Source organism: Pempheris klunzingeri, chromosome 22 (genome assembly GCF_042242105.1).
Source record: "Pempheris klunzingeri isolate RE-2024b chromosome 22, fPemKlu1.hap1, whole genome shotgun sequence".
Classification (NCBI taxonomy): domain Eukaryota; kingdom Metazoa; phylum Chordata; class Actinopteri; order Acropomatiformes; family Pempheridae; genus Pempheris; species Pempheris klunzingeri.
In genome coordinates, this window is record NC_092033.1 from 5,972,790 (window position 1) to 5,995,134 (window position 22,345).

The 22,345-nt window shown below is 41.7% G+C and overlaps 1 protein-coding gene across 1 annotated transcript; it reads right to left on the reverse strand.

Moving 5' to 3' along the window:
- Positions 1-624: 624 nt before the first annotated feature.
- gpr85 (G protein-coupled receptor 85) lies at positions 625-1,758 on the reverse strand. The gene has a single exon (XM_070854091.1). The coding sequence runs from the start codon at positions 1,756-1,758 to the stop codon at positions 625-627; it is 1,134 nt and encodes a 377-aa protein (XP_070710192.1).
- Positions 1,759-22,345: the final 20,587 nt, after the last annotated feature.

Here is a 22,345-nt window from a genome sequence, read left to right on the forward strand (position 1 = left end):
ATTGTTTAGTTTGGAAAAAAAGAAAAAAAAAAGTTGTCCTTGCAATGCAACTGGCAACTGTTGACCAAAAAAGCATCTTTACATCTTCTTTTTAGTGCAACTCTTAAAATGTAAAACATTTCCAGTGATTCCTTGAGAGGTATCATTTCTTTGTTTTTTGTTCTTTTTTCTTTTTCTTTTCATATGTATGCATTTCACACCTCACAGAATAACGCATCTTCAAAATATCCAAAGCAAGAGGTTTTGTTTTTATTGTTTTGTCAATTCTTTTTCTTTTTTTTTTTCAACTTTTTGCTTCTCTGCATTGGCATGGCCTTCCACAATGTCTGTTTACTAGAACATAAACACAGGAGGGGCTCCAGACCTCCTGCGTATTCCCATTCCCTTCAGCCTCCGTGTTTGATACGTTTCATATTCAATCACCCCGGCAGAGCCTCGTGATGATTGGCAGTCCACCTTCTACCTCTGAAAAGAAGGGTTAGGAGAAGGAGGAACAGGAGAAAAACTGGAGGATGAAGAGAAGAGAGATAGTAGAGAGAGTGCGCTGTACAGTGGGAACGAGCCCAGATCAAGATCAATCAGGGAAATAGAGACATAGATGAGAAAAAAACCACAGCAAAACCTTCATATAACGCAGTAGGGTTCCCTTGGTAACCTGGATTTTCTGCAGTAGAGGAGTGTGGTGCTGAAGCAGCGCCGGAGCTCCCTGTTGGAGAAGATGCAGATGAACGGATTGACCCCAGCCTGGGCAAAGCTCATCCACACGGCTGCCGTCAGGTAGCCCCCAGGGACCACAGGGCCCCTTGCAAACACCCGCCAGTAGCAGGCGACCAGATAGGGCCCCCACAGAGCCAGGAAGAAAAACGTCATGATGTAGAACATCCTACTAATCCTCTTCTCTGTTTTGAATTCATCCAATACCAGTAGACGCCGGCGGCCCGCTGCGTTGCTGTTCTGCCGGATGCCCAGCAAAGTAGGCGGGGTGGGGCCTCGACCAAATCCAGCCAGCCAGTTGGCCGCCGCCTGCCCGCTGGCGCCTGGCCCGTGGAAGGTCCAGTTCTGGCTGACAGCAGGCACGAACTGGACAGGCTTCATCTTTCGACGATCGTGGACGAAGAAGATGAGCTTGAGGTAAACCAGCTGTGTGGCCAGGAGGATGAGCGCCAGCAGGAGCATGAAGCCTAGTGAATCATTCGCCCTGAAGGAGCGGTGCTGGAATGTGCACTGGTCCTCCTCCCGGATAAAAGAGTACGTCCCTACGTCTAACACCGGCGGGAACGCCATCGCCACTGACAACGTCCACACCATGCAGATGACAGCTAGGCAGGTCCAGAAGGTCAGCCTCTTGGTGTAGAAACGGTGATGTGCGATGGCCAGGTAGCGTGTGACACTGACACAGAATAGCATAAACGCCGTGTGGAAACAGGACAGCACACCCAGGAAGGCGATCACTTTGCAGGTCAGCGTGCCGTAGGTCCAGGCAGATCCATTCTTGACCGAGGTGAAGACAAAGGGGAAGCAGATGGCGGAGCGCAGGATGTCAGAGGCGCACAGGTCCAGCAGGAAATAGTAGGGCGCTCGGTGCAGGCTCTTGTCTTTGACCAGCAGGATGGAGATCAGGAGGTTTCCAACCACACCGACTCCAATGATGAAACCCAGAGAGGTCAGTTTGAGGAACGTGGCGAGAGGAGAGACATTCTGCAAGATGGTGTGGTCCCCTGCATGGCTATAGTTCGCCATAGATGGAGGAGGGATCATAAAGATAGCGGAATAGCTTCAGCCAAGTATCATGATCTAGAAGTGGCAGGGGGAGGCGTTAGATCCATTTGGCGGTGTGCTTTGAAGAGGTTTCCAGGCATATAGGCAACCTCTCCTCTAAGGCATCCTTTGTTCCTTTGTCTCATCACACCTAAAAAAAAAAATCCCTGAAAAATATTATCCACCCATCAGCATTCAGTCCCATACAACAGCTGCGTTGTTTTCAATGCACTTGCACAATCTAGAACGTGTAAAGCAATAATATTCTTCAACCTGCCATTTATTTATTTATGACTTTTACATTTTAACATTTAAAGAGGCACAGTGCAGAGCTCTGCCTCAGTTGGAATACTTGTCTAGATACAGACAGACAGACAGACAGACAGACAGACAGTGATGGAGTGTTATTAGACTAAAGCATATCTGTTACAGCGTTACAATTATTTCTTATGGCTTCGGAATTTCCTGAACAAAAGCAGGGACCAGAATACATTAAGAAACGACGCATTTGTACGCGTCTCTCGGAAAGAAACGGGTTAGACAACAACAACAACAATAACAAAAAAAAAAAAAAAAGCTCGGTATGGATTATTTTGGACATTTTCGGCGCACGGTGAAACATTAAGAGAAATGCAGTCCAAAATAAGCTCTTCTTGATCACACCCTACACCCTGCAGAACAGAGGACGGCTCTCTGGAGCGGTGGGTGCTCGCCCTGCCTTCATGCATTGTGGAAAATCGACGGAGGGCGCATACATAATAAAGCATTCGTGTTTTTGTCTGATTAAAGGTTAACTGGATTACGGGTCTTACCGTTAATAAACGGTGTTCTCATTAGGGCGCTTATTGAGCCAGAATCCATTCTCCAGATTAGCTTTTCCATTATTAATTTAGAATAGTTGGGAGAACATACATACTGTGTAATACTGACACTAGAGCCGCATCTCGACATAATTTTGCTCGTTAATGCGCGGGTATGACTATCAGTCGGGATGGATTGAAAAGGACGGTTGGAAGTGACGATAACAAGGCTGCTGGTAATAACATTACAGGGTGTTCAACTCGATAGCTATTTTTTTTTATTGTTTGGGGGAAAAAAATTGCACATAGCCTGTGGTAACATTTGATTTCATTAATGTTGGCGTTTGTGTCTACTTACGCGTTTAAATGCGTCCTCCGTATCGCCAGTCGAGTATTTTACGCGCGTCTGAATCCGACAGATTTCAGAAAAAGAAAAACACAGCCGGTTAAAATCATCGTCCTTGCGTCCCAATCGGCAGGATAAAGCGTAACACTGTAGCGAATCCGTACGTCCATTAGACTAGAATCATTTCCAAGTCCCCGCTATGAATTGCCCAGAATCGCAGCCACCACACAAGACAAGGCCAAAAAAAAAGGAGAGAGAGAGACAGACAGACAGCCGATCACAAGATCAATCAAAGCCCTACCTGTTGATAATCCGATTTCGTGTCCCTCCTGGCGGTTATTTACATTGCACAAGTCGGGTTTTTGCTGTTTTAAAAAGCCTGATTTGTTGCCTGCCCCCTTTTTTCCTCCACGGTGAATATCCTACAGTAAACGAAGTCCAGTGCGCATGCGCCCTGCATCCCTATTTGTGATCCAAGACGCGTCTTGTCTCTTGTTGCAGCAGCAGCAGCAGCAGCAGCAGCAGCAGCAGCTCCCTCTCTCTCACGGTAACATCTGCTCAACGGGGCCGCTGCTGGACGGTAACACGTTACAGCAGTAATTTATTTCCCCTGGTAACGTGTAGTGTAATGAATTACTATTTTATTTACAGTTTTACTCCAAAGAAATCCAGATAAAAAGACACACTTATCGTCCTTTTGACTGATTCACATGTTTCATTTAGGCCTGCTTCTTATGACAATGTGCCAGTTATTTTTAAACTACATGTGAAATGATTAAATAATATTAAAATTATATAAAAGCTAAATGTGTAGACTCACCGGGCTATAGGAGAAGCTCTCTGTGTGCCTTTCACGGTGCTCATACATGTTTCACTCCACAGAAATATAGCCCATTATGTACAAAGTGAAGGGTTAAATCAGGCAGCCTAGTTCACCACAAGGTAGAATGACTTCCCCTGTACTGTATATGCATAATTGACGAGCACTTTGCGCACTGTTGTTCGCTCTGCCCGGGCGGCATGATAAATTCATAGGATCTGATTTCTCGACCATGTATGGAGAGCCGTGATGTCATGAACAGTGTTACAAGTGAACTCAGCCACATGTACACACATGGTGCAGCGTTGCTTTGTATCTTACCTGGGCTATGAAACATGAATTAACTATGATCATACGTGTGGGGAATGTGTCAGTACTGTGTTGTGGCTATGACCGTAGGAACAAGGTGAGGTGTGCAGATTTCCCTGATTAAAAAACAAAATGCCGCTGAGGGCCAACATGTGCTGTCAGCTCCTTTTCAAGCACAGTTTGACATGGTGACCCACAGTTTGAGTGATCCATTCGACTCGAAAAGAAACTCCATCAAAAGTGAAGGCCTAAATTAAAGCGAAGGCCTGAATGATTTTGTGCATGTCACAATATTCTCTAATGAACTATCGCTCATTTTGGCCCAGACCTTGTAAACATTTTGATGTATCATCGTGCCAAATTTAAATAATGATTTTTTTTTCTAGGTTAATTTAGCTCTAGTGGTGCAAAGTAGCATCTACTCATATACTGTACTTAAGTCCAATTTTGAGGTACTTGTGTTTTACTTTGTTTTGTGCTTTACATTAAGTCTACTCAACTACATTTCAGGAAGTATCAAAGTTTTTACTCCACTATGTTTATCTGACAGCGAGAGTTACTGGTTACTTATTCTTACTTTGCATAAAGAACATAATTTATAAAATCAATGCATTAAGATAAAGATTATATCATTGGATCCTTGTGATCCCTTACAAAAAGCAACATGCTACTTGGGGCCCCTTGTTTCGGATGTCTGTGTATCGTCAATCGTTCTTCCAAAGAGACAGTTCCTCTTTAAACTTCTCAGATGGTTTCATTTCAGGCGCAAAGAGGTAAAAGTATCCAATATTTCCACACAAAAAGCCAAATATTACAAAAAAAGAATAACCATTTGTGTAGTAAAACTTTGTTTTGTCTTCTTTCAAACCCCATTAATCATTTCACAACACCTCAGACTTATTTTGTGACCGTTTAGAGGGATCTGACCCTCAGGTTGGGAACCAGTGGACTTATCTTCTCAGCTGTTTTGTATATAAAGCAGTAACAAAACATCTATAACAGTAAAATGCTGCTTATACAATGATAAAACAGCACTAACAATCTAATAAGTCTATTGCATGGGGGAAATCCTCTGCAGAGTCAGTACTTTTACTTGTAATACTATGTTTTTAATATTTCTCTACTTAAAAAGTAGGTTTTGAGTGTGACTTTTTCTTATTATAGTATTTTACACTGTTAAATTGCTATGTTCGTCTGATCAGGTAAATTTCTGTCACAGATAATGTCAGATATTTCTGAGTGTATTCAGCAGAAAGTAAAATCTATCTAAAAATTTAACAAGAGCTACTTGAGGCACTTGTGTTGTGAAATAAAAAGCTTCACACAATAGATACAGTCTTGTTGGGACAATTTAAAAACTTGAAAGTGCTCTTCCCTCACACTAGGAGAGAGGAATGGAGAAATGTGGTTGTACGGCCGATCATTCAAACACCATGCAAACCATGAGCTGTGGAGAGCATCAGACAAATCAATTTATTATTCTCAGAGCAATTATCACACATTTAAACGGCAAAAGTTGCAACAGAAGCTCTGCTCTTTTCATGTAACCGCCAGTGAGATATTGTGCTTCAAACAAGGGCAATGTTATGTTGCACAATGCAGACACACAACACATCAGGGAATCACAGTGATCACTCCGAGCAGGGGGAGTACTGCGCAGTATGCAAAGCAAGCATCCACAGGAGAAAGTACAGAGACTGCAGCAGTCTTTTCATACAGAAGGCAACAGTGTTTGGTCTATAATCTCAGCAGTGCAACAAACAACAGCTCCTGTTGTTGAACTTCCTGGATGTTTCCCTTTAACCCCTTCCAACACAGTCCACGTGGTTCCCATCGCACTTGACGCATTAATTCCAATAAGGCACGTTTCTTATCAGCCGCTTCGACACAAATATTGTGCCAGAAGGTCCACATGGGATCACCGTGGAGGTATTAATGCGCTGGATTATGACACACGACAGGACAGGCTGGCTTTCAAGAGAGTCGCTCTCTCTCCCTCCCTCTCTCTCTCTCTCTCACAGACGTCCGTTCCGCCTCCGTGCGTACCAGCCGAGGCAGGCGCAGAAACCCACCACGGTCAGGATGGTGCCAAGGAGCAGTGCCAGAGCGTCGCCCGCATCGTAAGCATGCGCCGGGGGGATCAGAGTGAGAAATATCAGCGAGACGATCTCTGCGCCGACTGGAAGTTCAACTTTGGGAGCCATGTCGAGCTTTTCGCCGTGGCTGAGTTTCGGGAAGCAGGGGAGTCTGCGTCACAGTCAGATGACAGCAGCAGCGGCCGGACTTCCTGGTGTGCTCAGCCAATTGCAGCGCTGCTTTATTCTAACCTGTGCCTTCAGGATGTTTCCACCCCCCCATCTCTTAAAGACGAGTGGCTTTATAGTTCAGCCGGCACTTGTGCTGTGGCACAGAAATAATTGCCTGATTCGTATTATAAGTTTGATTTTTTTTTTAACCTCACAGATAAAATGAAAATGCAACTAGTTCTGGGATTTAAACTGTAGTTGTTCTGCAGTGAGGGGATTTGTGTCACCACACAAATGGCGATTAGGCTGACAGGCCATCAGTGCTTCAGGTCTGAGCCCCTCAGGCCCTGCTATAAACAAAGTAGACTATTTTACATGAGTCAGGCTCATCAACAGCTCTCGTCTGAAGCTTGATATCCCCTCTGAGGATGAACACGTGTTGACCTGCATTGGCAATTACTGGGTGTTGCGTGTGACAATTGTCGTTCAAGGTCAGATGAGAAAAATTAAATGCACAACACAGACACATGACAAGTATTTGCCACATTAGGCTGCCTCAAGGCTTGTGGACGGGAAGAGAACTCTTATCTCCAGTTCCAACCCGACTGCTCTCCTGTGCCTTCGTACACGCTGATCTCCTTGAAACTTGTTGAAACTGCTTCAAATCGTCCGTGTTGCGATGACTAAACACGCCAACGTCTCAGCTCACGCTACACAGTGTTTGGCTTGCAGAGCTGTGGGTTTTTTTTTGTTTTTTTTTTTACAGGGACGATATCTCCATGTGCTCTCCTGGGGCACTTTGCCTGTAATTTAATTAGAGCGCACAAGCCAAAGTAAAATATTGACCTTGTAATGCTGCCATACCTCTGTACCTGCCTGCTCGGAGCGAGGAGATGAATAGGAACACGTTCAGTCAGCTCACTCTACTTCCTTTCTCATCATACACACACTCGCTCTTTCTCTCTTGCTCCTGCTGTCTGTCTGGCAATTTGTCCCACATACACACACGTTTTTTTGAGCCCTGTCTGATCTCTATGGCTGCATTTGGCAGACCACACGGCCATTACAAACCCCTCCAGGAGCTTCTTATTTGGAACATAAAAAAAAAAAGTGAAACAGCTGAATCTGCTACTATCTGGTTGTATATTCCTGTGATGTTAAAGTCGTTCCCTAAACCAAGGCAAATTTTATCTCTTAATAACAACATAAAACCAAACTTAAGAGATGTTTTTAATGTGTCAGGCCATCAGAAATGTCTGCCAGTTTCACACAGATGCACGCAGCAGCAGCAGCAGCACTTAGTCTGGATCTCTGCGGTGTTGGTAATTGATCAGTGGGAGGATGACTGAATATCCAGAAATAAGAGTGTTTGTCTAACAGGCCAGGACAGTGACATTAATCTTCCCTACTTATGTGTTCTGCATCGTAATGTGCTGCTCAGCACCTGAAGGCCTCCATCCCTAAATTTTATACACTGAAAAGACTGAAAAGGACTCGTTCTGTGCAGCATGACTGTGCACCACAAATTATTAACTATTTTCAAGACTTAAATCGCTTTAAATCCCATTGTGCCGTCAAGTTTGTACTTCACTGGGAAAGTGGAAGCAAGCAGGCCGGTGTCTCTGACCTCTGCTCGGAAAGTTAAAGCTGATTAGCTTAGCTTGCTACCATTAGCGCTGATTCCCATTGAATGCTGGTTTCCCTTTCTGTTGTTTTAACACACGCTGAGCCATTGTCAAGCCTTTGCACACCCACTGCTGTGTCGGCCCCACATTATACTAAGTTAAGCTAGTATTAGCATCCATTCTTTGATGGGTAATGTACAAAACGCTCAGACCGTAGATGTCAGCCTAACTTACAATGCAGCGGCTAATAACCAGGTGGTTGACTGTGTTGCAATGCTGTGACAACAATCAATTTCTAGTTCTCCTCCACATATTTTCACTGTGAGACACACACACAGGAAAACACAATTACAACATCCCTGCATAGAGAAAGACTTTTTTTCCCCTTTTTAATCGTTACAATTTTGACCAAATATGTACACAAGTCAAACAAACAAAATGATATAGTTTGGATTTTAAAGCAAAAATCAATTTTAATTTAAGTTTCAACTTAAGTCAAGTTCCTTCGTATGTGTGTTTTTCCAGTGATTCCGCTTTTTATTCATCCCCTCTCGCTCACTTTGAGTGGCATTTCTTCCCCTCAGTCACGTTAAAGTGCCGCTGGCTTCCAGGAATCGGTGGCATACCTGGCAAGCAAGGCGCTCTATAAAAATGTCCATCTCAACTTGTGTTTTAATTCAGTGTTAGGATGTAAAATCTGTGTGTGTGTGCTCTTTAATTGATTTTCCTTTCATACATCCTAAACACCAGTTGAAGCAAGACAGATTTTTCAACTATTTTAATTTTCAATATCTACAAGACTTCAGGTTAAACAGTCCATGTTGTCTTAGTTATGTTTTCTGTCTCATTCATTTTGGCCAAGGACACTATGCTGACATTATCTGTCCTCAAACGTTTTTAGTTGCGCGATGAACTTAAACAGTCAGTTTTCAGAGTCCTTGGCTTTGGAGGCATCGGCCATTCCCAATTACTTTCCACAACAGTGAGGATGGACTTTATTCCTTTACCAACAAGCACAAAATATATCTCCCTGAAGATTAATTATGTTCTGAAATTGGTTTCTCAGAAAACACTGAAAAGCTGACCCCTTAAAGCAATTGCTGCTTTTGTAGTGGTTCAGTGCACCATCCATAATGAATTGTACTGTGAGGGACATGACAAATGGATTTTCCTGTGTCTTTTGTGGCAGTGTCCGAGATACTGAAATACTTAAGAGGGCCTGAATCAACACCAGTAACAGAAAGTGAGGGCAGCTTGGTTCTGCACATAGTGTTGGACCACACTGACTCACTCGCTGTTGGGAACGTGGGATGAGCTTGAAAACCTGCGAAAAAATGAATGACGCAGTGTAATTATCTATTCATATTAGAGGGTGAGAGGGAGTCTGAGGGTGGATGCTTGACAAACACACATCTGAGTGTTACGATGACAGTTGTATAATGCTTTAAAGGGTAATACATTCATCCTTGCATTTGTTGCTTTGTTTTTGCAGACACTCGAAATCTGATGGAGATTATGGGTCACAGGGAATATTTAGTCATACTTTTTTTCAGATTTAACGTTAATATCACGTGTTGCGCAGTTATAAGCTTTGTTTCTTGTGCGTTCAAGTGATATTTGAGAGCTGCATGCCAAACAGCACTGCACATAAAGGCCAGTTGAAAGCAAATCAAGCCCAGAATAAACCACTGATGTTGTGAGAAAGGATTATGCAAATATGATTTTTTTTTTTTTTTATGGCTGAATAAAGTCACTGTTCAGAAGCTGAATGCCAAGTTTGAGGTGTCAGTTACCAAAGAGCACTTGAATGCTGGAGGAAATAGAAAACAGCCATCAGGTGCAACCATGGAAAGATAAAATGACAAAAACCACAAAAAAAAGACGTTTGCTATGATTGGATTTCCCACCTACAGTACTGTAGAAAGCTCACCAAATATGGGGGCTTGTTAGAGGTGCAGTAGAATATGTACATTCTTCTGTGTTATATTTATTGAGGCAACATTTTGATTAAGGGACCTTCTTTCAAGCAGAAAATCAACCTAAATGTGTGTGTGTATATATATATATATGTATATGTATATATATATATATATATATATATATATATATATGTGTGTGTGTGTGTGTATATATATATATATATATATATATATATATATATATATATATATATATATATATATATATATATACACACATACATATGTATATATATATATTTGAAAACAGTTGGCTAGTGTTTCGGTAGATCTGCAGTAAACGGGATAGCCAAAGAAGGCAGCGTGGTTCTAAAAAGATGATAGAACATTTCAAACTAAAGACTACTTTATCACCTTATATGGTTTGTCAGAGAAACAAAAATATCTGGCTAAATGCTCTATTATGTTCACCAGCCAGTCGCTAATTTTGTCCATCTATTGTTTAAAACCAATTTGTTGAAAGATGCCAAAACGCTCCACGAAGCTGAGGGGATCTGCAGAGCTGGGTGGTAATTCTCTGTCAGTTTGTCACTAAAAGCAATTTCTTTTACATTATATACAAACACTTTGATGTAAGACTTAAAAAAGAATTTACCGTCTAGTTTTTTAGCTGTTCAACACATTGTTCATTTTGTCTGGTGAATTGAAGGCCGAAGCATTCATCATATTACTGCACAACGCAATGGTTAGTCATAATAGTGGTTGTATCTCCCCGTAATTTTCCCCATGGAGTTTCTTACGGAAATGAGAAGAAGCAGAATTAGTCTTGGCAGTGTGTAGAAGGGTGCAGGAGAGCAGGATATGTGCCTTAACCTTGACAGAGAGATACACCAAATTCATTTCACAAATACAATATCCCAAAACTGTGAGCACTAACCTATCAAAGTGATTTATTGCGTAACATTTAAAAGTAACCATAAAATACAAATCACCTTGGGAGGAAACCTCAGTCTTAGTTTACAAAGTGATAACTCTTTAACAGGCTGGCTCCTTTTACATTTTTCATATATCAGGTGATGAATCTTCAGTAACGGAGTTTCTGCTTTTTTCTATAATGGATTTAGAGTGTTTTGGAAAACTGTTCAAATGGTTTCATTTCATAAGCATCTGTTTTGATGATGAGCTTTTCAAAACAAAACAAAAAAAAAAAAAATAGATGGACGCCTTTGAAATAGATGGGAAAGAGTACAGTACTGATATACTCAAGGTGATCTAATTTCCCTCAGCTGCACACTAATGTGTAGCCTGCGTCACATATATCTTAGTACATTTCAGTTATTCATAGCATGTGTGCACATGTATATGCATGGGAGATTGATAGCTCATCACATTTCCTGTCATGGTGTAAATGTCACCTCTGTAGCTTGCAATGATGAACGCAATCATGTGGTTGGTTCTGCAGTGTTCATATACATGGAAATGTTTGTGCAAGCGCACACACACACACACACACAAGGGAAAAAGTCATAGGTGTCACAGGTTAAAAGACATTGAGGTCTAGAGTCTGGTGCTTAACTTGTTTCAGATAGATTCAGTGTTTGTGTGCAGGATGCCAAAGCAACAGTTCAAATCTATTCTTGCCATGAGCTAGTTGAAAACACTGATGCCACTCTCAGATACAAAGTCAGTTAGCTTAGCTTAGCATTAAGACTGTAAACAACGTGAACCAACACTTTCCTGGAGTCTCTGCTGGTTGCCTGGTAACCCCATGCTGATGACAAGCCCACAGGAAGTGACTGCTCCTGGCTGTAGAATACTTCCAGCATGCATCCCCCCTTAAAAACCACAAACATTATGTTTTGTCTGTCTTCATGCTAAGCTAAGCTAATTGCCTGATGGCTCTAGTTTCATATTTAACACACAGATATGAGAGAATCTTCTGACTCCCAAATTGTCAACCCATATCTTTATTGCTGCTATAGTAATTGCCACAGTGTTGCTATTGAATACAGTTGTGGGCACAACAGGATTTGCAGCTGGAGAAGGACCCTACACATACGTAGATAAAAAAGACAAAGATGGGAAAATCATGCCAACATTATAAGCTTAACTGGATTTGTGCTCTAATTAGCAAGCGTACACTTACTTGTTGTGACTGTGACTGTTGGTGTCTGTGTCAGAAAACAGTCCATGAAAACTCAAGGACACAAGTCTGTGGAAACACATTAATGCTGTTCCTAATAGAAAAGAAACAGGTTGATGAAGGTCACATTAATGTTGCTTATAAGGGCCAGAATGTCTGATTTATTCTGAGGCATTTGCAGTTCTAAAACCCATTTATCATTAAAAATAACTCAGTGAAGTTGTCACATTTATTGTCATTGCTGGAATTCATAAACAACAGTGACAAACCTTTGTCCAGCATAGTTTTCTGTTCTGTTTTCTATGATCTACTTGTGATTCAGAATCAGATCTCATCAATTATTCTTGTATTTTTGCTAAATAGAAATGGCACAAATCAATACAGTTAAGTGATGAAAGGAAAAACATTCCTGGTACGTCATTACTGGATGCACTTCTCTCACCCATTAAAGCTTCGTGGCTGTTGATAAGTGCATTCTCAAGTGGGCTGACGCTCAGTGCCCTTGGCTGTTGCTTTTCGACAGCAAAGGGAAGAACAAAAGAAAAGGTGAAACTTTCTCAGCTTAATTTTTTATTACTATCACTATATACACCCGTCTTGCATCATTTTCAGACAAAGAGCATGTCCAAATATTGGACCTATTGCCACATTTTAAGTCATGCTAGCGATATGGCTCTAGGGTTGGCTGCTTTGAAAGGATTGCGCTTACATTTTGTGCAGACACTCACACAAGATGACTCCTATTAATTTTGATGACCCTCAAAATATTTTATCTAGCACAACCATGAAGTGGCATTTGTGGTTTTGGGTAAAATTTCTTTTGGACAGATTTCCATTAAATCCCGATCAGGATGAATTGTTGTAACATTGGTGATCCTTTAACTTTTGATCTAACTGCTAATGGCCAAACACCTGCAAAACTCATGACATTCACATCAGTCTCAGCTGTACTTTGCTGCTAATTAGCAAATGTTAGCATGTCAAAACACTGAACCAAGGCAGGGAGCATATGAAATATTACACCTGCTTAAAGTACAACATACAAAATAACATCATCAATATCACATGACATTAATGCAAAGTATCTCCAAATGTACGATGAATGCACACATTTCCAGGAAAGGATGAAAAGTTCTGGTGGGAATCATCACCACGCTCTAACTGTGTTAATGTTAAGCTCCTTCGCTGCTCTACAGACCTTGTGTTCTTTTTTGTTTGCTACCACAGGCCTCATAAATTTTCTTTTGGATTGCGACTGTGTACAAGGAGGGATGCAAAGTAGCTGCAGTGAAAAAGCCTCAGAAGTGCACTCTGACATCAAGTGAAAGTGAAGGAGGAGAAATGAAATGAATAACCTAGATGGCTCAGCAGTACAAAGGAATAATTACAACACAGTGAAATAGAGGAATAACCTCAATCTGAATAGATACTGTAGCGTCATGATTCTAAAACATTTCTAAAGGTGCAACCTTGCTCTGACAAAAAAATACTGTATGTACCTATTTCTACATACATTATTCCACTTGAGTGTTTTCTGTTATTCTCTATTTTAGCTGTTGCACCTGTGCCATGCCGCGGCTTGAGCTGGACCCTCTCCTCGCCTGTTCTCTCATGCATCATGTCAAATCACCACCGTAAACAACCTATTAAGTGACCTATTTATCTGGGCTAGTTCTGCTGGCTCACTCACCCCAATTACTTTGCCGGTGGAATGTCTATTCTGGAATACTTCACATTGGTTTACACTTAAATCAATACTTCTGCAGAAACAGAAAGCGTTTCCACGCCAGCCCTCTCAGCAGCATCTTGAACATGTTACATAAGATAAGGGGTTTACAGGCAGAGTGTGCAGCGCATGTGCTATCCTTAAGGGAAAGGAGGAGGAATTCATATTACCTATTTTGTATTTTTTGTTTTGGCTTTGTTGTTTCAATGAGGCACGCCTGCCAACTCTTCAGGGGTGAAAAAGGGTGTCAAAGATGCAAACCCTTTAGGGAGGTCCTGGGGCATGCCACATTCTTAGAGTTCATCCAACAAAACAAAAACACAATGTGCACAACAGCTGCCAAAATTTAGCAGAGAGAGCAAGAGAGAGAGAGAGAGAAGTAGGTCCATTTCAGCTAAATGCTGTCTCATGAATTAGTCTTAATGTGACCGTTATGACAGTATTAACCTTGCTGATATTATATTAGCTTAAAGAAAATGGAACATCAGGGGCTGACGCACTTTGGCTGAGGAGCGCGACTTATGTTGTAATTGTCTGCAAAATGGCAACATTAATAACGTTAAACAACTAATCTCAAACTACCACAGTAACCCCCCCACACACACACACACTATCACACACATATGCTGTCCTCCCTGGCTGCACTCACAGCGCGCCCACTAAGCTGGGCGTACAGTGGCACAAAGGTTTGTTTATACTTGCATGAGACACTGTGGCACGGGCCTCCACAGATGGCTCATGAGCTACAAGTGGTCTCAGTGGTCTCTCAATGAAGGGTCATAAAGAGGTTTGTAGAGGCGAACCTTCTTCGAATGCTTCCATCTTGAAGTGCGGCCTGTTCCTAGTTCTAAAGATTCAGAGCTGTGCGACCAAGCACCTCGACGATTTGTGGAGCCTTTTTCACGCTCAACGCAAGACCCGTGATGACGTCGTTTTTGACACGCGTCCTGTCTCTGGGGACACTGAGGTAATCACAAACCTAGCCTGAAGTGAGTAAGCAACATGGCAGCAGCCAGTGTAGCACTCACTCTCTGGCTAATCATCACAGAGGACGTGACTTAAGGGCAAGTGTCTATTGCCCCCTGTTCCCACTGTTAGTTTATGGGCATTTCCATGTCTGAGAAGCCAGCATCTGACAACTAGTCAGCAGGCGTGGATCTCATTCCATTCCTCAGGAGTCTGTCCTTGCAGACCCAGACATCCCAACTCCTCAACCTCCCCGACCCCATTTCAAAATTTTATCGACTAATCACACAAGTGACCTGTTTTGGATTCAAAACAGCAAGTTTGACAAGTTTACATTCCTGGTCGAAGATTTGTTGGAAGCATGTACTTCAGTGGCTGCCAGACAGAGCAAAACATAACTGCATGTCTTAATAATAATATGCTCTTTTCTGAGTGCAGCCTCCCAGGCTGAAGAATGCATCAGGACGTCAGTTCCATTTACTTATGAAGTTGTACCAGTGCATTTTCTGCAATTGAGCCGTCAGCGGCTGTCAGTCAGGGGAAATTAACGAGTCTGCTGATTGCACTGCTGGTAATTACAGAGTGCAGCTGGAGCAGTGCTGTGTCAAGCCTGGGAGATATTTTAAGCTTACATCTGTCCTTTCCCCCAACAGCCAGGTCAAGTAATGCTCTGCAGAGGATCGGCAAAGGGCTCCTTACTGACCGCAGCTAATATCTGGAACCAACAGGAGTGCCTATGGTCAGAGACATAATGCCATAACCAGAAAGTCGCAGGTTCATTTGCTGCAGCGGACCATGAATCTGTCCGTGTCCTTCAGCAAGACACTGAACTCTTACCTAGTTTCCCGCTACAAGTCACCTTGGATAATTTTTAGTTTAATGCTTATAATGATGCCTAGCTAACAATAGTGTGATAAAATAACTGCCGTTTATTGATCCCTGAAGGAGAGGCACCTTTTGTGAGCTCCTCTGCACGTGAAATTCAGAACATGGGCCAGTCGAAAACAGTATCCCTATGGTGCTGGTTGAAATTCAATGCCGTGTTTAGGAATATGGGAAGCTTGCATGTTAAGATATCAAGCAAAAGATCCTTTAAGAGAGATTTTTTTTTTTTAAATGTACTAATTTTACAAGCTTTGCATAGTCACACAGTAAAATAATAGGTGGATCAGTCAACATCCACAGAGCAAATTTGTACACAAATTATATTATTACATCAGTCTTTGATGCATCTTCTCTTTACGACTACTATGAATTCACTCTCACTCAGCTCACTAGACTCTCAAACCATAAAGGTGTATGGTATGGCTTAAATTCAGGATTCATTTAAGAGCTGCACATGCAACCTTCCCTATTAGTCAGGGAACATTATCTAAAAATGTCAAAGACTGACTAAAGTGTTCTCACAGTAGTCTATAAAGCTATGTTTAGCAAATGACCCTGTCACTTAGCCTCCACTGTGGTGTTTAACAGGGCTATCTGGCAGACAGAGGCAACAAGGGGGCGATGTAACTGTCCTCAGCAGTTCCGTTTATTAGTCCACGCTTTAATTTCACACAGTCCAGACACACATTCTGTATCTCTCTCTCCGTCTAAAGCTTGACTACATGCAAAAAGTCTAGATCAGGGGTGTCCAAACTTTTGGGCCACATACAGAAAAACATACAAAGGGCTGGGCCACTCACTAGAAGTGAGCTATATTGCTAACTTTAATCCCCCCACCCGCACCAGCATCAGCATCAGAGAGGGAAGCTTGAAATAGTCTGTGTTAGAGCCCTGGTGCTCGAATCAACAGTCTTACCTCCACTTTCTTGCTCCTCGGCGGACACCGTAGATTCCTTTGTGCTTGCCTGTCCCAGCTGGAGCTCCATCCATCGCACCTCCACACAGCTCGTCCCATTTAACTCCGATCATGCCAACTGCACCTGGCACAGCTTCAAACACATCCTCACCTGTCGTGGTTCTTTTTAGACTGCTAACATCAAGTAGCTCCTCCGTAATGCTCTAAAAGTGATCTTCATTAGTTATTGGCTGTGCTCTCATCGCACACCGCGTCTGAAACTTTCTACACTAACTTGCTCTCTTACGTTTCCTTATTTCCGCCATTTTGGGTCACCTGTAGCAAATTTCTTCTTCTATTACTCATTTTAGAGAGAAGCAGCCTCATTCAAGACCGTTACTCCACCTAGTGGTGAGACTAAGAACTACAATACAGTCCAGCGCAGGTTCCATGTGTGGGCCTTATTTCAATACATTTTTAGAATTTCCTGCCGTAGTTTGGACACCCTTGGTCTAGATCATCTCCATATTTCAGTCAACAGTGGTGTTAATGCTCGCAAAAGCACCTTTTTACCAATTGCATGTGAATATGGGTGTAACTTAAATATTTGCTAGAAAAGAAAAAACAACCACAACTGTTGAGTCAAACTGGAGTTGCTGTGAAGGAAAGAGGAGTAAACAGCCACAGACAGGTGCGACAGTTTACTGAGCGGAACTAATCTGCGGCCGCAGGGTTGCTACCTGGAGCTTAAAGAGGGACGCACACAGCACCTGAGGGGGCTGCTGAAGTGAGTGAGACCACCTGCAATCAAAGTTGCCGTTCAAAAACGCTGCAGAGATCTGGGGCCAACTGTGCAGGACTGATTCTTCTACAAGATCCGGGTGGCAGCCGGTAAGATGCAGGACTCCGAATGGATTGAGAAACTTTTTAACCTCTGTGTTAGCATTAGCTTTAGCGTTAGCATTAGCATTAGCATTAGCTTTAGCCACAGAGCTCGGCACCATTCATGAGTGGCTCCAGTTTTACTTTTTCATGTCCATGCGTGAATGGTTGGTTATTGTCACACTTTTGATAGTTTATTGCCAATGCTTTTGAGATTTGCACTTTATTGCGGTTTGGATAGGATTGCACTTTAAAAGCATTTCATGTACTTTAATATAGAAAATTTAAAAACAAGTTAAAAAGTATAAATATGCTAAAAAGTTTGATAAAAATATGAAGAGTGAATATGTTTAAAACTGCCTCTTTTAAAATGCAGTAAAGATCCATGTGGTACATGATTGGGCTAAAATTTAATTGGTCATTACATCATTTATGTGCTTCAATCTTATTTCATATGTAAATTTACAAAATATAAATTGAGTAAAATGGCATTTATGCCAATGAGGTGAAACGGTTTACATATAAGGAAATGTCTGTTACAGTAATGTGAACATGTTTTCTTTGTTTCTCTTCAAAGGTTTTTCACCTTGTTACTTTGCTACCACTTGGTGAACTAAACTGCAAAATAAAAGAAGGGAAAAGAATCAGCTGTTTGGTCAATGAGTGGAGTCCAACTGAAGCTCGGGTGGATTGGATCATCCTTTTTCAAGTGGTGAAGCTGCACATGTTAAATCCACAATCAATCAGTGAAGATAGCTGGTCATTGTAATTGGGAGAATACTTTGTGAGCATGTAGCTACAGTAAGGTGCTTGTCATGGCAACAGCTGCCTTTGAGTTTATTTTTGCATCACCATTTCCACTTGCCTACCAGTTCTGACTTTACTGTTATTCGCGACGCTGCCATTCGTGACAGTGCTCGAAATAGTCTGCCGCATAACATGAAAGTGGTTGAGATGTTCCAATCAATTTCTCTGAAAGAAAGCAAATATGCTTATTACCTAAAGCGTTGGGCCAAGTAAATATCCTTGAACCTTACTCCTGAGTTCACACAACACTTTTTTTTGTTACACACACATCCTGGTTGAAGACCTCAATTAACGATGCTGCAGCTCTCAGATTTGGCCAGACATTGTTGATGTAGTGCACCGAAGGCGCTGTGTGGATATTTTGTGCCTAGCGATGCTTCTGAGTGATGTTTTCACTAAATGTGCCAAGGACACCTTAACTGTCTTGTTTATGTTTGACAGTCTTTTGCTGTGATTCCATGTCTTCAAAAGGCAAAAATATTGCAGTCTGTTCATATTTGATGCTATCAAAACAGTCCAGTTGCAAAATCTTGATTCATATTTGATCTGAACCATCTAGTACAACCGTTTGAAGTTTCAAACAGGCGAGCTGTACTTGACACTTTATGAGAACACAACTTTGCAGAGGCAATGCACCTCTCACCTTGCTGCATCCATCATGAACAACGTGACTGCATTTACTGCTCTGAATTTAATACGTTCAGCTTATGTACCCCCCCTCCCCCCACACACACACACACACACTTTGTGAGAGCATGTTTGTATTCAGGAAAGGTGTACCAGCTAACATGTCCAAATCCCTTCTTTGCCTCTAGCCAGCACCCAGTCTTGCTCACCAATGGAACATAATGTCAGTGAGTGGGCATGTGTTGACCCTATCTGAGCCAGTCAATCTGACTCTGAAATCTGAAAGGTGTGCCAGCAACAATCGGATGGTGGGAAGGGAACCAAGTGCCTCTTCTCCTTCCAGCAAACACACACAAAGTACAAATGCTCTGAGTTATCTTAATGTTTAGAACTGTTTTTCTGTTTAGAGAGTTTCTGCTTCTTTTGTCAACATTTCTTATCTAGTACTTAAGGTGATGGACAGAGCAGCACATCACCCAAACAAAAAAAACCCAATGTCATTCGAATAGTGTCACCTCTCTGTTATGAAGTACAAAAATTCACTTTTTAAACTAGCAGTAACTGGTCTGAGGACAGGTATAAAGTGTAGGGAAGGCAGGATGACTGTGTACTGGAGTATATATATATATTTTTTTGATCATTATACTGTGGTGACTCAGCTGTCCATGCATTAGTCACAGCTCTCAAACCAGTAGCCTTCAGACACTCTGGGTCATGATGTAAACATCATGAAGAAATAAATACCATAATCATTAACATGCAGTACTGCGCAAAAGTTTAACGCAGGTGTGAAGAAATGCTGTAAAATAAGATATGAAATTGAATTCATTTTTATCAATTTACAAAATCTGCCTCAGATCCTCAGACAGACTGGATGATGTTGAGAGGGCTCAGGGCTCTGAGGGGCCACACTATCACTTCCAGGACTCCTTGTTTTTATTTACACTGAAGATAGTTCCAAATGATATTGGCTCTATGTTTGGGGTCGTTGTCCTGCTGCAGAATAAATTTGGGGCCAATCAGATGCCTGCATGATGGATAAGTATGTGCCTGTATGTCACAGCATTGAGGACACCATTAATCCTGAGCAAATCCTCAACTCCATTTTGCAGAAATGCAGCCCCAAACTTGCAAGGAACTTCCAACATGCTTCCCTGTGGCCTACAGACTTCGCCCAATGAACTGCCTTCTGCCTCAGCCAAATATTTAAATTTTGACCCATCAGTCCAGGGGACCTGCTGCCATTTTTCTGCACCCCAGTTCCTATATTTAATACATAGTAGAGTTGCTTGGGCATGTTTCCACGTTGGAAGTTTGGCTTTTTGGCCGTAATTCTTCCATGAAGACCACTTCTGGCCAGACTTCTCCTGACGATAGATGGGTGTACTTGGGTCCCACTGGTTTCTGCTAGTTCTGAGCTGATGGCTGTGACTGCTGGACGTCTTCTGATTTCAAACGGAAATAAGCAGAATGTGTCTTTCATCTGCTGCACTAAGTTTCCTTGGTCGACCACTGTGTCTATGTTTCTTAGTGCTTCTTCAAAAGAGCTTGAACAGCACATCTTGAGGCCCCAGTCTGCTTTGAAATCGTTTCCTGGGAGAGACCTTGCTGATGCAGTATAACTTGTCGTGTCTTGTTGCTGTGCTCAGTGTTGCTGTGGTGTATGACCTGTGACATGAAACTGTCTTTCACAGCCTCACCTTGGTAGCAGAGTTTGACTGTTCATCACCCAGTTTTAATCTTCCTACACGGCTGCTTCTGTTTCAGTTAATGACTGTTTCAACCCAAATATGAAACTGATGATAATTAGCACCTGCTTGGTCTAATTGGTTAATCATACACTTGACTATGATCCTACAAAATCCGACTGCGCAAGTGTATCTAGAAGAACTGATGCTGATTTGAAGGCAAAGGGTGGTCACACCAAATATTGGTTTGATTTAGATTTTTCTTCTGTTCATTGTTTGCTTTGATAAAAAAATAATCAAAGTTGGTATTTTTGAAAGCATTCTTACTTTACAGCATTTCTTCACACCTGCTTCACAATACTATATATATCATCATTTGTGGGTCCAAATATATGACAAATATAAATTGAGCTAATGGTGCATATTATATATAGAGATAGATAGATATATAGAACATCACAGATTATTATGCTATAATTAACAACTGTCAGTGCCCTAATGGCAAACGAGCTCTTTAGTGAGAACAAGCTATAGAAAAAGACACAAGGAATATATAATCAATAATAGCTTGACAAATTGACAGCGAATTAACTGCATGATACAGCAAGTGCATCTCATTTTCAAACCATGTTCAGTGAGCAGGAATATTCAACCAAAATTCAAGCCACCATCTAATCTAAAATCTATTTAAATAAGTGGAAAAAGTAGCAAAATATTTCCATCAGCAGAATTTTCAAGACTCATTTCACACTAGAGTTATTAAGCAAACATTAGTGCCTTTCTTGGAAAAAGAGCCACTGGCTCAGGGTCACTGCTTCAGTTTAGCTTAAACCTTTCATCCAGGGGCAAACCATTATATAATTCTATCTCTATCCGCTCCCTCACATTGGATGGACCAGGGTCGCCCAGCTGTCTGTGTCTGAATTTTGTTTTACACCCGTGTGCGTGCTAGCGTTCTTGTTTGGGTAAGCGTGCAAGCTTGTGTGTCTGCCGAGGCCTTAAGATGGTGCCAGGAACACAGAGCGAGAAGCGATGTCAGGGATTTCATAACATAATCCCTACAACCTCATCATAACAGCAGGGGAGATGTCTTTGGAGTCTAATTTAAAAACAACAGAAAAATGAAGCCATACTTTTTTTTTTTTTTTTTTTTTTTTTTCCTCCACTTTCTCCTCTTAATTAATTTTCCCCTGCTGTTGCCGTGCCTTCTTTGTATGGTGTTGCCATCTCTGCCTGGAAGAAATATTTACAATGCAAAGAAATAATGACTCTAACTTTGCTTTGTCTGGTTTGTTTGTAAGCGCTTTTGCTCCAATCTATAAAAACATGATTTTGCACACAAGGCTTACAAAGATTTTTGCAGAGTCCTGGCATTGATTTGAGATGCAATTTGCCAACCTCTGAAATCCTTCAGGCCAATTTCCATATACTTCTTACTCGAATAACAAACAATGCAAACGAGTGGGAAATGGAATGATATATTTTAACAATGCTGTGCGGGAGAGAAGAGTTAGTGGTCTACTGTATTAACCTCCTGTTAAAGTAAGAGTCACAACAAAGCCGCTGTAGTGTTGCCCTTACTGGATATTTTTATGGCTGCTCAAATGCTTTGCAACAAATGTTAATATTTGTCTGTAATGACTTTTCAATCAAATAATACAAACTTATTTGTGAGGTTTCAAATTGGAATGGTTCAATTAAAATTGAAAATAAAGCTTATTAAATGTTGTCAAGCTTGGGTGAATTATGCAGGCAAACACGGCCTTATCACATAAGTCATTATACAGCTGGAGTGGCTGCAACCTTTTGATGGCAAGTGTTTGTGTTATGTGAAATCACAAAGCAGGCATGCATTCACAGAGTGGCATTTTCCTTCCAAGAGACATCCATTTCACACGTAACA

Excerpts from the sequence above, each read along its gene's own strand:
- gpr85 (XM_070854091.1), bottom strand. The coding sequence starts at position 1,758 with ATGATCCCTCCTCCATCTATGGCGAACTATAGCCATGCAGGGGACCAC.